Genomic DNA, 14,382 nt, shown 5'->3' on the forward strand with positions numbered 1-14,382 from the left:
TTAAGATGGGTGGCGATGGATGGATGGATGGATGAACGGATGGATGAATGGATGGATGTTTGTGCGGCCTCAGCTAGATGGTTGGATTGGAACCACTCAGTTGCTTTTGAAGCAAGACCAAGACCAAGACAAAGGCTGACCCAAAACAGGCTTTCTGGCATCGTCTCTGTTGGCATTCAACACCTTGGGAAATTTTTGAGAAGATTGGGGCAGTTGCTTTATGAATTCACATCGTTTCCTGGGACATGATTTCAAGTAGTAGCATAAAAAAGTTGTTTACTTTTTGTGTTGGATTGCAAACCAACTTTCTTTATGCTACAACTTGAAATCATGTCCTATGAAACAATGTTGTTAACGTGAGAGCTGAAGGCTTGGCAGTTAATATGTTTTTTACCCAAAGTTGATCTCATTTGACAAGAGGAGAGCATTGACTATAGAAGAAGGAGCATCTGTTCTTCTTTTCATAGTAGCTGTGACACTGGCATTTTGTGTTTGAAACAGGTGGGCCCTGTGGAAAATGAAAAGATGTGCTGTTTATAAGCATCAGAGGACAAGAATGGCCAGGATCGCTCCATTTTAAAGCATTATTGGGAGAGCGAACAGGGCATTTTGCCATCCCTTTAAGCAATGCAGGAAAGTGGAGAAGTACAATACATGAACAGCATAATTTCAGATTTTAAACTACTGCAGGAAAGAGCTAGCAGCTTGTGCATCTATGTGTGTTTGTGTTTGTGCAGACTTTTGTTTTTTGTTTTTTTAAAAAATGGCATTTATACAGGGCAGTCTGCTTGTTGGCACGGTCTCGTTTCTACTTTCTCATTTCTGCCACAGGTGTAAACCAGATTCTAAACTGAATTATTTAATTCCTTGCCAAGAGAACTCTCCGATTCCACCTCTAAATTTCCCTGTCAAATCCACTTCTTGGCAAACCGTTTTTGCAAGTTAGTTTTTGCATATTAATCCCCGTTGCTTTCCTTCCCTCCAGCTGAATCAGTGTGATTAGAAAGTGATTTGAGTTTAGCTTCCTCGCCGCAGAAAGTTTCCCTGGCTGATTTTTGTACAGGAAAACCTTTCTTAACGGTTCAGGCTGGGAAAATTCTGCTCCCTTTTCTAGTTTGTCTGTAAATTCATTTGTGCGGAGGGCTGTTTTGATTAATATTACAATCCAAATTTCTTTACGGATCACCCAAAATAATTACTAATCTTGGAGAAGTTTTGTTATCTTATTTACTCAGTGGTTTGTAGCTGTTACCCCCAACCCCCGAAATGAAACAAAAATGCTCTCTTTTTTTTGCAGAAGGAAGGCCCATTGGCTCTTTCATATCATTCTAATTCAGTCGAAGAGACTGTTTTTAAGTCTGGCTAAAATAAAACGATTGAGTCACCTTCGTGTCTCTCCTTCTCTAATCTGAGGGAGTTATTTTAAAAATGCAGCACATTTCTTGGCGTGGATTTTTTTCCCAGATTGAAAACAAATTGTCAGCTCAGATGGATTGTTATTTTTAAGTCCGGGAGCTGTTTATGTTAATTAAAGCAGTTGATTTTTCTAAATTATGTGACAACGCAAACACAAATTGGCCCTTGTGATTTCCACAACCTGTCCTTTCAGTTGAATAGGCTCCTTTGCAACACCTCTTCTTCTCTTTCCTTTTTCTGTTGGGCTCTTGATATCTGGAGGGGCTCCACAGGAGCTGAGGAATTAGCACGCCCAACTCAGTCACACAAGGAGGAGGTTTTCTCCAAGTTATGCCCCACTGCATGTGCTTCCTATATTGTAAAAGATGCATTATTGTTATCAGCTTAGTGGCTAGATTGTCATTAATAGAACACTTTCTCCAAAAGTTGAAATCATAAATTATCACAGGCTCAGGGGGTTCTGCGGCGGGGGGGGCGGTTTGCCAAAAACTCAAGATGGCAGCTAAAGCCATGCAGCACATGTGAAAAAGGGTGGGGCTTCAATTGCAGGTTGTAGCCACCATCTTGACTTTTCTGACCCCACCCACCCCCTGCAACTAATTGCAGGGCAGAGACCGTCTGTTGGGGATTGGAACTTTCTTGGACTCTGTAAGACACCCAGAGTTTTTCTTTGATTGGTATCAGGATTGGACACTTCTTTTCCAGGTTGCCACACTTGGCCCCTGAGAGTTGAGTGAAGCTAAACTGGCTTCGCTGTGATTTACGTTTAAGGACAATGGAATAGAGCTACTGTGAACCCCCTCTTATTTAGTTAATCGTTTCTCCTTTCTCACATTACGGTTTGAAGACCGCTTGGCTCACAGGTCTCAGGCTGCGTGCCTGTGTAATGTAGGTAATAATTAATAAACAAGCGAGCAAGCAAACACATAAATAATATACTAATAATAGGTTGTTTGGTGCTGGAAGCCGTTGGATTGTGAGCCCTTCTGCCAGCTGCTTCCTTTTCCCCCTATGTCTGGATTGCATCTAACCCAAAAGATGCTTTCAGACGTGGGATGGCTCGACATCTCCGATTCAGAGCAGAGCAGGCATCCCCTGGGCAAGACGCCAAACTTTAGTTAAGAGACCCTGATGCCAAACAAAGGCAGTGATGCCTGCCTTTGCGCTCAGGAATGCTGCGTTTATTCTCTGGCGTCTGGCCATTCTCTGCCCAGGGGCCGTGGGCAGTGGCTGTGCCATTTGTAGCAGACCTCAGGGGCAGCACCATCCCCAGATGACCTTCAAGGGAGAATCAGGCAGGGAGGGGGAGAGAGTTGTGGAATGGGATTAAGAGATTTGCCCTGGAAGTGTCGGGGTCATTGTGTGGGTAGAATGGGTGGGGGAGCAACTCTCCCTTCCTCTCATCAGGACCATCAGAGTGTCATACATACAGTGAAGGGGCTGTGCGGGAGACTTGCAGAAAGCGTGGTCTTGTCTTACCTCATATTAAAGTCTCAGCTGCAGCCAGCCCTGCCCAGAGTGGGATTTAAGTGTAGTCACCTCGGCCATTCAGGGGGTCCATCACAACAGGGGTCAGCCTCTAGCCGAACATGGGGATCCCTCAGAGGTGATCCAGGGTTCATGGCAAATACCTAGTTACTATTTGTGTGGGAAAAAATCCCAGAGCTATAGGCTGAAGTGGGAAAGCTAAAAAATCCCCTGGAGAAGACGGTGGGAAGCCCTGTTGCTAAGATGACCTCATGGACATGCCCACGAAGACCCCAGCAGTTGAGCTCTTTTCTAGCTTCATGGATTCTGCAACGCAGCCCCAGCTGAACAGCAGGAACTTCCTACAGAGCTGTGATACGATGGGTAATAGGAGGTGGGGCATGGATGTGTCATGATTCGCTAAAAGAGAAACAGGCCACATATTTTTGAAACTGACCAGAAAGGAACAACTGGAATCATTTGTTTTATTGGACCATTGATATCAGCCTGATAGCAGAATCGTCTGTTACCAAAACAAGAGACAGATGGAAGCCAGGCCAGCTCAGGGCCCTCTGAAAAGACACAAGCATTTAGCCTGTTGCATTGCTCAGGCAAACCTTAATTTCACTATAAATAGGGCTCACGTTTGCTATACAGTAGTCACCGGAGTTCTTTCCTAATGGTTTCCAAACTTTTAGGAAAAAATCTACTTACTTGCGCTTTCATGACCTTGGAAATCTATTTGGGGCGGGGGGATTGCATTGCCAGCTGAAGAAAGCCTGACATTATACAGCACTCCCTCCTCCAGTTTTTCTCTACTACAGCAACCCCGTGAGGTGGGCTGGGTTGAGAAAGAATGATTGACACATGGCTGAGGATGGATTTGATCTTCCTGGTCCTTGTCTAGCACCCTAACCACTACACTGTGTGGTTTCTGTTAGTCAAAAACAAGATTCCAATTAAAGGAAGGCAGGAAAAACGCAACACACACAGGCTTTTCTTGAAGTTAGAATTTATTAACACCTTTGAGTCAGCGGATTGCTTCCAAGGAATATCATTTTTTATTCCAGCGTGCTGATTCAAGGGGCCCTGCCCACTGAGAGCTAAAATCCCCCACCCCTCCGTCTGTGCTGCATCCTCCCCCCTCCACTCCAGCCACATGGAATCGCCAAGCTGATTTAATGTTCTGCAAAGTCGCCAATTAAAACAACGCATGTTCCCAGTGAAATCTTGGCTTAGGAACCCAGTTGCTTACGAAGTTGATAGCGTATTTTCACATACATACATCCAACCAAACCAAACCAATCCCCCCAAGAGAAATTATTCTAAATTTGGCTGGGAGGCTTTGTGACCTCAGTACAGGGCTGGGATGTACAGTTCTCGCCTCAACTGGAAGAGACTTGGAGACGTCATTCCGAAACGATTCTCTCTGTAATGTGTTTCGGACCGGCTTCCGATGGGACACAGGTTTTGCGGATCCAGGTTGAGCATCGGGAGAGGGAGTACAAAGAGTCAGAAACCCTTTGCAGGGTACAGAATTGCTAGCACCTTGGGGGCCTGGCTTACACATGCACCCTAAGGCAGGTAGGAATATGGTGGTAGAATTTTGTGGATGGATGATCCTATTTGAGATTAAGAGGTTGAAAGTTCTCCCTTTTGTTAGAATAAATAAAGAAGAAAATGAGCTCTTCAAAGAGATGTGGATATTAGAACCTGTCCCCAAACCATTTGGAATGGGGTCATGTTGATGATACTGTCACCACATGGCTGCCAGAGGGTCATGGCCAGTCACAGAGTGACTGGGATCCTCACAGCTCTTGGTTCTCCCTGGATCCCCCCCCCCTCACCTCTCTGGCTTTTGTAATTTTTACTGGGATAGGAGGGCACACATTCAGATCAAATGCTGGATTGCCGCTTTCTCATATTTTTACTTTCTAAGAATGCCTCCAGAGGTAGTATAGGAAGCTGGGAAGCATCTCTGGAAATGGAGATCATGCTTCAGGCAGGCACGCTGCTATAGTATTATTATTATTGGTTGCACAGTCAGCCAGATGTTTCGACTGGATTTGGCATTTTTATCCACCTATTGACTCCTTCTCAAGGACCTGGGATAGGCAGATGTTGTTTGATGGTGTTAAAGGTATTGTCTCAGGATGTAAGCTGTTCCAAGTCAAGATGCCTTTTGCAATTGACTGATGGTGATTTTGTCAGTGCTGATGGTCTTCGAGTGGTGCTCCAGATGTTTTGAATTACACCCAAGGTGCCTATTACTATTGGTACTATCTTTGCTTTCTTTTGCCACAGTCGTTCTACTTCTATTTGCAGGTCTTTATGTTTTGTGACTTTCTTCAGTTCTTTCTCTTGTATTATTATTATTGTTGTTGGTCATCCAGTTATTTAGACTGGATTTGGCATTTTTATCCACCTATTGACTCCTTCTCAAGGACCTGGGATAGGCAGATGTTGTTGTTCGATAGTGTTAAAGGTATTGTCACAGGATGCCTGTTGCAAGTAAAGCTGCCTTTTGCAATTGACTGGTGATATTATTATTATTATTTCAGTTGGATAATGGAACCTGGCAGGGGCCAGTGAGGATATATTCACATTGTAGCCCTAGATAGCTAATTTTATTTTTCAGGATAGAACACCCAAATTGTATATTACTGCTTTTAACTTTTTAAAAAAAGTTTTAGTTTATTTTTATGACTGTTGTACATACTTCTTAATTACATTCTCACTGTTGGAGTGTTTTTATTTTTGTTTGTTAAATTCACTAATTAAGTTAAAAAAAAAAGAAATTTAAAACCAGTTGCATCCTGTTGTGTATATTCTGTGCTAATGTCTTGTGTAAAATCAGAAGTAAATGTGGGATAAATTCCCCTCTTCCTCCAGGCCCTGAGTAATCCATTTTATCCTGGTCTCCCAGGGACTCTGCTTCTGAAGATCTTCTTTTCTTTTTTCACAAACCTTTTAGGGTCGATGCACTCGAGAAAACTGCAAATACCTTCACCCTCCACCACACTTAAAAACACAACTTGAAATCAACGGACGCAACAACCTGATCCAGCAGAAGACAGCCGCTGCCATGTTTGCACAGCAAATGCAGTTCATGGTCCCCGGAGCCCAGCTGCAGCCAATTGTAAGTGGCAGGAATAATTCTCTGGATAAGGTCCAGCTTGGGGATACTTTGGAAAAAAAAAATTGCAGGGTTAGAGGTAAAATAGGGCTGCATTTCCAACAAGATTAGGATGAACCGCGGGTTAACTTCCTCCCACTCTGGTACTGTTGAACTGCATAGATTGCATTCATCAGGGAGTCCTCAACACCAGTTCAAAAAATTGTATTGGTTACTTCGAGGTGGGAAACTGCATTGGAGTGGGCGCTATATCAGCAGAACCCCTGACCTTCCCAAAAGCCCAACGTAAACATTCAGGATTGGCACTTTAGTGAAGAGATCTAAGGTCGTTGTGGTCCATTCACCACCTACCCATCTAGGCTATTTCAGGATAATGGTCCATGTGTTGAAGAAGTGGGAGATAGTCTACAAAAGTTTATGCCATCCTAAATCTGATGGTCCTTTGACTGCCACAAGACCTGGCAGATTTCGCTCCAGTGACACAATGTTCTAACTTTGTAGACTTAGTTGCTAATGTTCTGGACTGTGCCTTGTCCATGCTGACAAGAATACTGTGTGCTTCCAATATGTGGCATCCATAAGAACAGGCAGAGGGATCAAATCCCCCAAAATGTAGTGTTGGATTTATCTTTTCAACCAGCATGGTGCATCAGTCCATCTAAAGACCAGGGAAGGGGCGGATGGTGGAAGGCCTACTGGCAAATGTTGAAAGTTGGCATTAATAACTGATAACAGCCTGTCCTTTGCTTACTCTTCCCCAACAGACAACATTTCCTGTGACTCCTTCGCTTGCAACTAGCCCCACCATGGCGTTCAGTCCCTACTTAAGCCACGTTTCTCCAGGGATGGGCTTGGTGCCTGCAGAGCTCTTACCAAATACACCTGTCCTGGTGTCCGGGAACCCCACGGTTTCAGTACCAGGTGGCTCTGCAGGACAGAAACTAATGAGGACAGATAAATTAGAGGTATTTGCATCATTCTGAATTTCATTGCCTTATTTCGTGAGGGAATAGGTATGAGAATATTTGGTGGAGATTGCTTTCTGTCAGCCTTGCAAGGTAGTCCAGACAAGAAGCACGCCCAGAAGTACTAGCTCTATCTTATTGTAAGGCTACATTAACAGAATCTTCCAAGTCTGAAAGTACATCTCTCCCCCTTGCTTTTACAGCCCAAGACCCTAGGGAGGGTCCCTTCTGAGATGATTGCCATGTCCCCATTCTTACTGTGGGCTCAGCTGCCTCTTATCCGACTGTTGCCCAGCCTGTAACTCTTCCCCCTGTCTCCCAAGGTCATTCCCACAGACCATTACAGTCAGTCAGTCAGTCAGTCAGTCAGTCAGTCAGTCAGTCAGTCAGTCTGTCTATCTAGCTATCTAGCTATCTAGCTATCTAGCTATCTAGCTATCTAGCTATCTAGCTATCTAGCTATCTTGCAAATTTATACGGCCACCTATCTTAATCAAACACACCTGGCAGAGCCATTGGCCGGGAGTTATGTCTGGACAGCAAGTCATCCCTGTTTGAATCCATGTCTGTCTTTTCAGGTGTGCCGAGAATTTCAGCGTGGAAATTGCACACGAGGTGAGAATGACTGCCGCTACGCTCATCCAATCGATATTGCCATGATAGACACCAATGAGAACACGGTTACGGTGTGCATGGATTACATCAAAGGCCGATGCTCTAGGGAGAAATGCAAGTACTTTCACCCCCCTGCGCATTTGCAAGCTAAAATCAAGGCAGCTCAACACCAGGTGAATCAAACGGCTGCAGCCGCAATGGTAAGGGGACCACCTCCGGCGATGGCTTGGCTGAATGTTGTGTTGTTCCACAAAGTGGGGGTGGGTGGTGGGGGTTCAGGGGATGCCCCCTTCCTCTTTTTAATAGAGTCACCCTCCCACAATCATCAGTTTGGCCCCAAGCATACTTGGTCAGAAGGAAGCCCCACAGATTTCAGAACCCACAAGAAGCAAATCCTGCCATTTCTTTATCAGAACCTCCTCGAGACACATTTGCATTTCAGACAGATGGAGCCATGTCTGCAGAACATCCTCCTGTGCCCTCTTTCTTTCTCTCACTCTCTCAGCATAGAAAGTTTACAAGGAAGAGTCGTGGAGAATATTCTGTTAAGATCTAACCTTTCCCCCCTTCCTTTTGTTCTGCTGCTCTCCTGACAGTCTCTGCAATCTCTGGCATTGCTTTTTGGAGGCGCTTTCGTTAGTCCCAAGAGAGGAACTCAATTGTAGCTTCCTCGGGGACATCAGTGGGCCTTGCTGTTGTAAGGAGGTGCAGCATCCTCCTTGAAGTACCTTCGTCAGAAGAGAAAGATGCTGGATGCATTCTGGCCATTTGTACAAGCAGATGGTTAAATCCGACCAGTGGTTGGCTGTTGATTCAGATTTGGATTTATCCTGCTTGCTCATGAACACAACTTGTTTTTCTAAGCGTTCTCTGCCAACATGGCTTGTTCTGAGCTTCCCACGTTGGGCTTTTAGCTGCACATCCCCTCCATAGCTTTGGGCTTCCAAGGCCTGGCTGATCCAGCCTTTACAAAACCAGTTTATGCCATTGTGCCCATACTTGCATCGCCCAGTTTCACACTAAGATGTAAAGCATCAACTCTGTGTTTAGGGTGGTTCTTGTCACTAAAAGATGATTCCTTCTCATCAGAAGTAGGGTTTGGAACAATTGGCTCACTGGTTCTTTGTTAATCAAACCTGATTCCTAAAATCCTACCTGTGACATTTATTCCACCCCCCAGTTCATTTTGAATTCATGCTGTCCTTTGTCAGCATAAACTTTATTAGTAGTGTGCCATTTAACCTCTCTCCACCCATTAAAATATTTTATTGATTGCTTGTTTTCAGAGCTGGCCCATCAAAACTGTCTTGTAATATTCATTAACTCCCCACCCCTCCCCTTCCCCAAGTCTCCAGGCTTACATTGGAGAGTTTCACTTGTGGGAGAAACTTTCAAATCCAGCTGCCAATTGGTGCTAGTCAATCGCAGAGTCTGCCCTCATGTGCCTTTTAAGATAGCACAGTGATTGATTGATTGATTGATTGATTGATTGATTGGTTGATTGATTGATTGACTGGCAAAACAGAGAGAAAGAGAAAGAAACATTCCCCATCAAATTTTCAAAATGGTTTTGTTTCAGCAGTTATAAGCAAATGGCTTTCTGTCAGTCAGGGTTTTGGAAGTCAAAGCTGAAAAGAACAGGAGGCCGGTCTCGAGAGGGGTATTTCAGTCTTGTCTTTACCCAAGCCATGCCATGAAAAGGCTCAAAGAAAGCTGGTTTCAGCCTGAACAGTGTTTAGATGGGACACTTTCCTGAATCATCCTTGTGTTGGTAATCTTGAAGAAAGGCAGGGTGTGACTGGAAATGTGTCCAGAATTCCTGGAAGTTGCCTCAAAATTCTTTGATAATATTCAACAGTTATAGATGGTTCCTTCCTAAGTTTGGAAGAAATCTTTGGATTTCAAACATACACTAATCACCCATTTCAGGACAAGTACTGTGCTATTTATTAATATTTCACATACCCAGTACATCCCTTTTTTCACAGATAGTTTCTAGATTTGGCTGCACGCCTCCAGTTGCTTGCTTACTTAGAAGTAAGCCACACTGAAAACAGCGGGGCTTGCTTCTGAGTAGGACTGCATTGTAGGCCTTCTGATTAGCGCTAAGAATTCAGCCCTGTTAATCAGCCCTAAAAACCAGATGCTATCCTCAAAAGGCAGCTAAGCAAATCAAGAGCACAATTTCACATAATCTAGTCTTTATGCCCTGTGAATTTTAAAAATAAACTGTTGGGGATTTTTATCAAAGAAATGCTTAAAACGGGGGGATGGGGGAGGCATGGGAAAAAGCAGGACACAGTTTTTCACACATTACAGAGGATTAGAAACCTGGGGTTTATTTTGCAGAACAGCTTTATGGAGGGATCCATAATCTGAATCCTTCAGCAAAAGGGTGTCCTGTATTCAGAGGCATCTGCAGTGGGTCAAGGGAGGCCAGTGACGGAAGCAGCATCCTGACAGAAGCTCCCTCGCTTTTCCACTTGTGCCGCAATGTCGCGCAGACCCGCAAAAGAAGCAGAGCTTGCGGCCTGGGGCTGCTTTTGTTCCTTGGAGTGAAGCATCAGATCCTGCAGACCCTTGCCCCGCATTTCTGCATTACCTGTGAAAATGGGAACGAAAACAAAAACTCTCCTGCCCAAGCTTCAGACCTTTCTGCTCAGGGTGGATAGACTGGGGGTGGTGGCAATGCCCCAGTAGTTATTCTTTGTCCATTTTAACTGTTGCAGACCTCTCTGTAGTGCATGCATTGTCTGTTTTTTTGTTTTTTCAAAAAAAAATTATTGTGATAATGCATTCATTTTATTTTTTTTTTCTCTCCACCTTCTCCACAACGTTGCTCTCCTTTTTGACACATCTCTGCTTGCTGTTTTTTGTTGTTGTGCTTCCAACCCCCTTCCTCAATACCGCCATGTACTCGCTGCCTGCTAATTAAGACTCAGCCAGCTCTCCGATCACAGAAGCGACCCCTGGAGGCAAACTTTGACCTGGTACTTGGAGCTTTGCATGTAACCATCCTTTAGATTGCATGGAATACCTTATTATTATTATTATTATTTTTTCACTCTCTCCCTCTCTCTCTCCTTTTCTCTTTCGGGTGTTGTGTCCGGAGACTGCCCATCCCACAAGGAGCAATACTTTTCCAATCCGATGATTCAGTCCATACTCTCTTCTGCCCCCTGCCCCCTAAGATGGAAAAAAATATGCCGCTCTCTGCTGGAATTGAAAATCCATTTTTGAAATAGCAGGTGTCTCTCCCTCCCCAAAAAAGTGGTCCAGATGCAGCTTTGGAAGGATCTCTTATCGTGGCATTTTTCAACCCATCTGTTTCCAAACATGGCAGCTGCAGGGTGTTTGCACGAGGAGGATCTATCTCATAGCTGTGATCTGGAGAGACTGGGAGGAACCCCTTGAGGCACTTCAGGGGCATGAAAAAAAGATGGTCCCCAGTCCCATCTTTTGGAGGGGCATCCACTCTTTTTGCTAGCTGTTTTTCATAGTTTAACAGGACTCCCCTTGTTATACTGTGATAGGTAAAAACGAGGTTCATGGCTTCCAAAACACCGAAGCCGGAAGGGGGACAATACTAGTTCCTGGGCTTTTGAAGATGGAATGCCCTTTATCCCCATTCAGAGCTATTGCTTCATCTTGGCTTTAGGGAGTGGTACCCACTTCTGCTTTTCCATGGGAGGGGGAGGCCTGGCAGGGCCTGGTTGAAGGAAACCCAAAGGATTTTTCACCCTGATTTTGAGTTTCTGCTTCTGCTTCTCTTGCCTAATGGCAGGGCTGGCCTTGCAGCTGGCTCTGACTGATGAGCAGTCTTTCGAGGCCAAGGCATTAAAGGACCTGTTAAGATGGGGGCTTGTCCTGGCGGATCCAGTGGTTCCAGTGGGCCCCCTCCAAGCTCAGGTGTCAGTCTCAGATCTGCACTGAGGCCCCCAGTGCACAAAATCTGATGATAGTCCACTCTCAGCATCCAAGCAAAGAGATCCTGCAACGCTGCATCCAGTCTGCAACAGCGGGGGCTGCATTTTATAATCTGGGGGGGGTGTTAATTGGCTCTTTGAGAATCCCAACTCAAACTGTTGCTTGTCTGGTTTAAACCTACTGGGCTGATCGGAATCTGTGCCCAGGGAGTGGATTGCAACATTCATATAATGCGCAGTCTCCTTAAAGAAAAAAACCTTTGGTGGGGGGGTGAAATCCATTTCCACTTGCACTGTTTGAAGTTCACACCCTTCTGCCCATTTTCATTTGTCATTTTTCCTTGCCTGCTTTCCCCTGGTGGGGGCAGCTGACTTCTGTACCCCGTGCTTAGCTTTCAAGGTGTCAGTTTTTAAGAAAGAAGAAAACAATACACTGGGTTGCTGTTTTACAGAAATAATAGGTCTTTCTTAAAATACAAGCAAGAAAGAATAGATGGTTGTAAAAATGTGTGACCTGTGTGTGTTATGGGTTAGGGTTGGGGTGAACATCCCTAAATTTGGAATGAATTAAGTGTGCAGTTTTCCCAAATAATAAATCCAGTAATGTACTGGCTGTTTTTGCTCACGAGAAACAGTCATGTGCAGGGGGAAAAGAGAAATTTTGTAAGTGAATTAAATGGAGCGGGATTGAGGGAAAAAAGAAATAAATGTGTACATACATAAGATAAGAAATATGACGGGGGTCTGCTTAGGATCTCAAAATGCACCTCTATTGTTGAGACACATTTTGGGGGGATGATGAGTAACAAGCTGGGTGAAAGCCGCCATGGCAAGTGGAGAGCATTCTCCATTTAAATGTGGTGGTGAAACAGGTTTGAGGATTAGCGCACTGTGATGCAACAGATCTACAAGATAAGATGTGCTGGTTTGAAAGCTGGCCAGCCAGCCGAGGGGCAGAAAATTCCAAGGAAATGTACCTTTGGGCCAAATTCATCCTATCGCAAGTTCCACTAAAAGGCACGCAGATGTGCCTTATGACAGAACACGAAGGGACCCAGGAATATTTTGAGTTCTACAGCCTTGGAGAGCCAAAAACAAAAACAAAAATGAAGGGAATTAGATTTGAGTGTGTTGATTATGGGTAGTCCCCGGTTTAAGGACGAGTTCCGTTCCCAAAGTCTGTCCTTAAGCCGAATTTGTATGTAAGCCAGAACAGTATTATTATATAATACTGTATAAGTAGTATTGTGTATTTAACTCAAATTATTGTGTCTTTAACTCAAATTTTGCTACAAGAGGCTCCGTTCTTAACTATGGGTGGTCTGTAACCCGGGCGTTCTTAATCCAAGGACTACCAGTACCCCTTGCAGCAAAAGTATCATACAAAAAGGCATAGAACACTGACTAACTTACACCGAGTAGTGAATATAAGCTGGGATGGATTTCACATCTGGACAAACCTTTGCCAGTTTCTCCCCAAGGCTAGAAGTATCCCTCTGGCTTAAGTGGAGAGTAAGCTTGCATTTGGTACGTGTATTCCCTTAGTGCACCTGCCTTCTCTCAAATGCTCAGCACGGGATAGTGGTTTTTGATTCGCTTTGCTTTGCCTTTGCTAAAATTGTCTCTCGACACTTGCTCGACTCCCTCCTCCTCTGCCTACGCCAGACTCCCCTGCTGCCCCTGGCCAGTTCTTAAGCTTAGCCCGGAGCAGAAGCCGTCTCTCTGTCCTCATATCGAGGGGAATTAAGTCTTAGAAACAGTGGGGTTCTTCAGGAACTCGAGTGGTGCAGAGAAGCTACTGCCATGGCATGGCCCCCATAATTCTGTTTTGTTCCTGTACCAGATGCGTTTGCGATTTGGCTGTTCTGTCACAGTGAGAACAAGACATGCCTGCAGACTGTACACACCACAGATTCTTTGCACAAAGGAGTAAGAAAAGGCCTGTCTTCATCCACGCCTTACAAATGTACATAGGGGAAGCGAGTTGCACGGAGGCCAACGCCAACTGCTCGCAGCGTTACGCTTACAATGTCCTTCGGTACAACACCAGCCCTAGAACCAGAAGCTGGCCTAGGAAGCGGGGTGAAGTTTACACCTGTGAGCTGTAGCCAGTAGTAGCAGCATTAACATCCCAGTTCCCACTTGTTTCTGCTAATCTTCTCCTGTTAATAGCCGTATCTCTTACTTCAGCTATTAACGTTCTCTGTGTGTGTCTTTCATGCTCGTTGCTTGCACACCTCTCTGCAACTGCTCCTGAGCAAGTGAAAATTGTTCTTGATTCCCCCTCTTCTTTTTATTCCCTCCCTTCTTTTTCCTTTTAAAATCAAACTATTATCACATTTATATCCCACTGTAATCCAAGGATTCCAGCGGCTTCCTTGATAGTTGCAATTTTGCGTTAAAAACCGTGTTAGAATGTCAGTGGGTTTAAAACTTACTTAACTGTCAAAGCTTAACATGGAGAAGACAAGCAGTGCTGCTTTAGTTCTGGGACCTTTTTTCCTTTCCCTTAATTGAGCCTTCCCTGGCCCAGACGTTCTCCAGATGTGTGAACTTCAGCTCCCAGAATCCTCCCGCCTCCGTGGCCTTTCCTGACCCTTTTGGAATTGAAAGACCGTATTTGGGGAAGAACTTAGCCATGGCAGTTAAGTTTGCTTTAAAAGCAATCTGGGATTTGTGGCAAAGACAATTGCTCGCCCCGTTCATTTATTGGCACAATTTCACTTCTTCCAGCTGCCCTGGCTGTCAAGTGGTGAATTCTGTCCCAGTTCCCTTTTCTCAGCAGTTGCAAGTGATTTGAAGATCACACCACTTCTCCTGTTTGAGCCACGCTTTGACTAAACCTGGTTTTCCTTTT

The 14,382-nt window shown here is 44.7% G+C and overlaps 1 protein-coding gene across 8 annotated transcripts in view; it reads left to right on the plus strand.

Moving 5' to 3' along the window:
- Nucleotides 1-14,382, plus strand: part of MBNL3 (muscleblind like splicing regulator 3) — a 64,291-nt gene that overhangs the window by 33,766 nt on the left and 16,143 nt on the right. For 6 of the 8 annotated variants that reach the window (XM_088151743.1, XM_088151736.1, XM_088151741.1 and 3 more), the window contains exons 3-6: nucleotides 5,858-6,022; nucleotides 6,784-6,984; nucleotides 7,563-7,799; nucleotides 10,536-10,589. In XM_088151743.1, the coding sequence (XP_088007869.1) occupies nucleotides 5,858-6,022; nucleotides 6,784-6,984; nucleotides 7,563-7,799; nucleotides 10,536-10,589 (657 nt within the window). The remainder of the gene's footprint in view (nucleotides 1-5,857; nucleotides 6,023-6,783; nucleotides 6,985-7,562; nucleotides 7,800-10,535; nucleotides 10,590-14,382) is intronic. The other 2 variants (XM_088151744.1, XM_088151742.1) reach the window with 1 other exon arrangement.

Source organism: Python bivittatus, unplaced genomic scaffold (assembly GCF_059951505.1).
Source record: "Python bivittatus isolate LINGU-HERP-01145 unplaced genomic scaffold, Pbiv_v1 ctg000670_np1212, whole genome shotgun sequence".
In the NCBI taxonomy this organism is placed as follows: Eukaryota; Metazoa; Chordata; class Lepidosauria; order Squamata; family Pythonidae; genus Python; species Python bivittatus.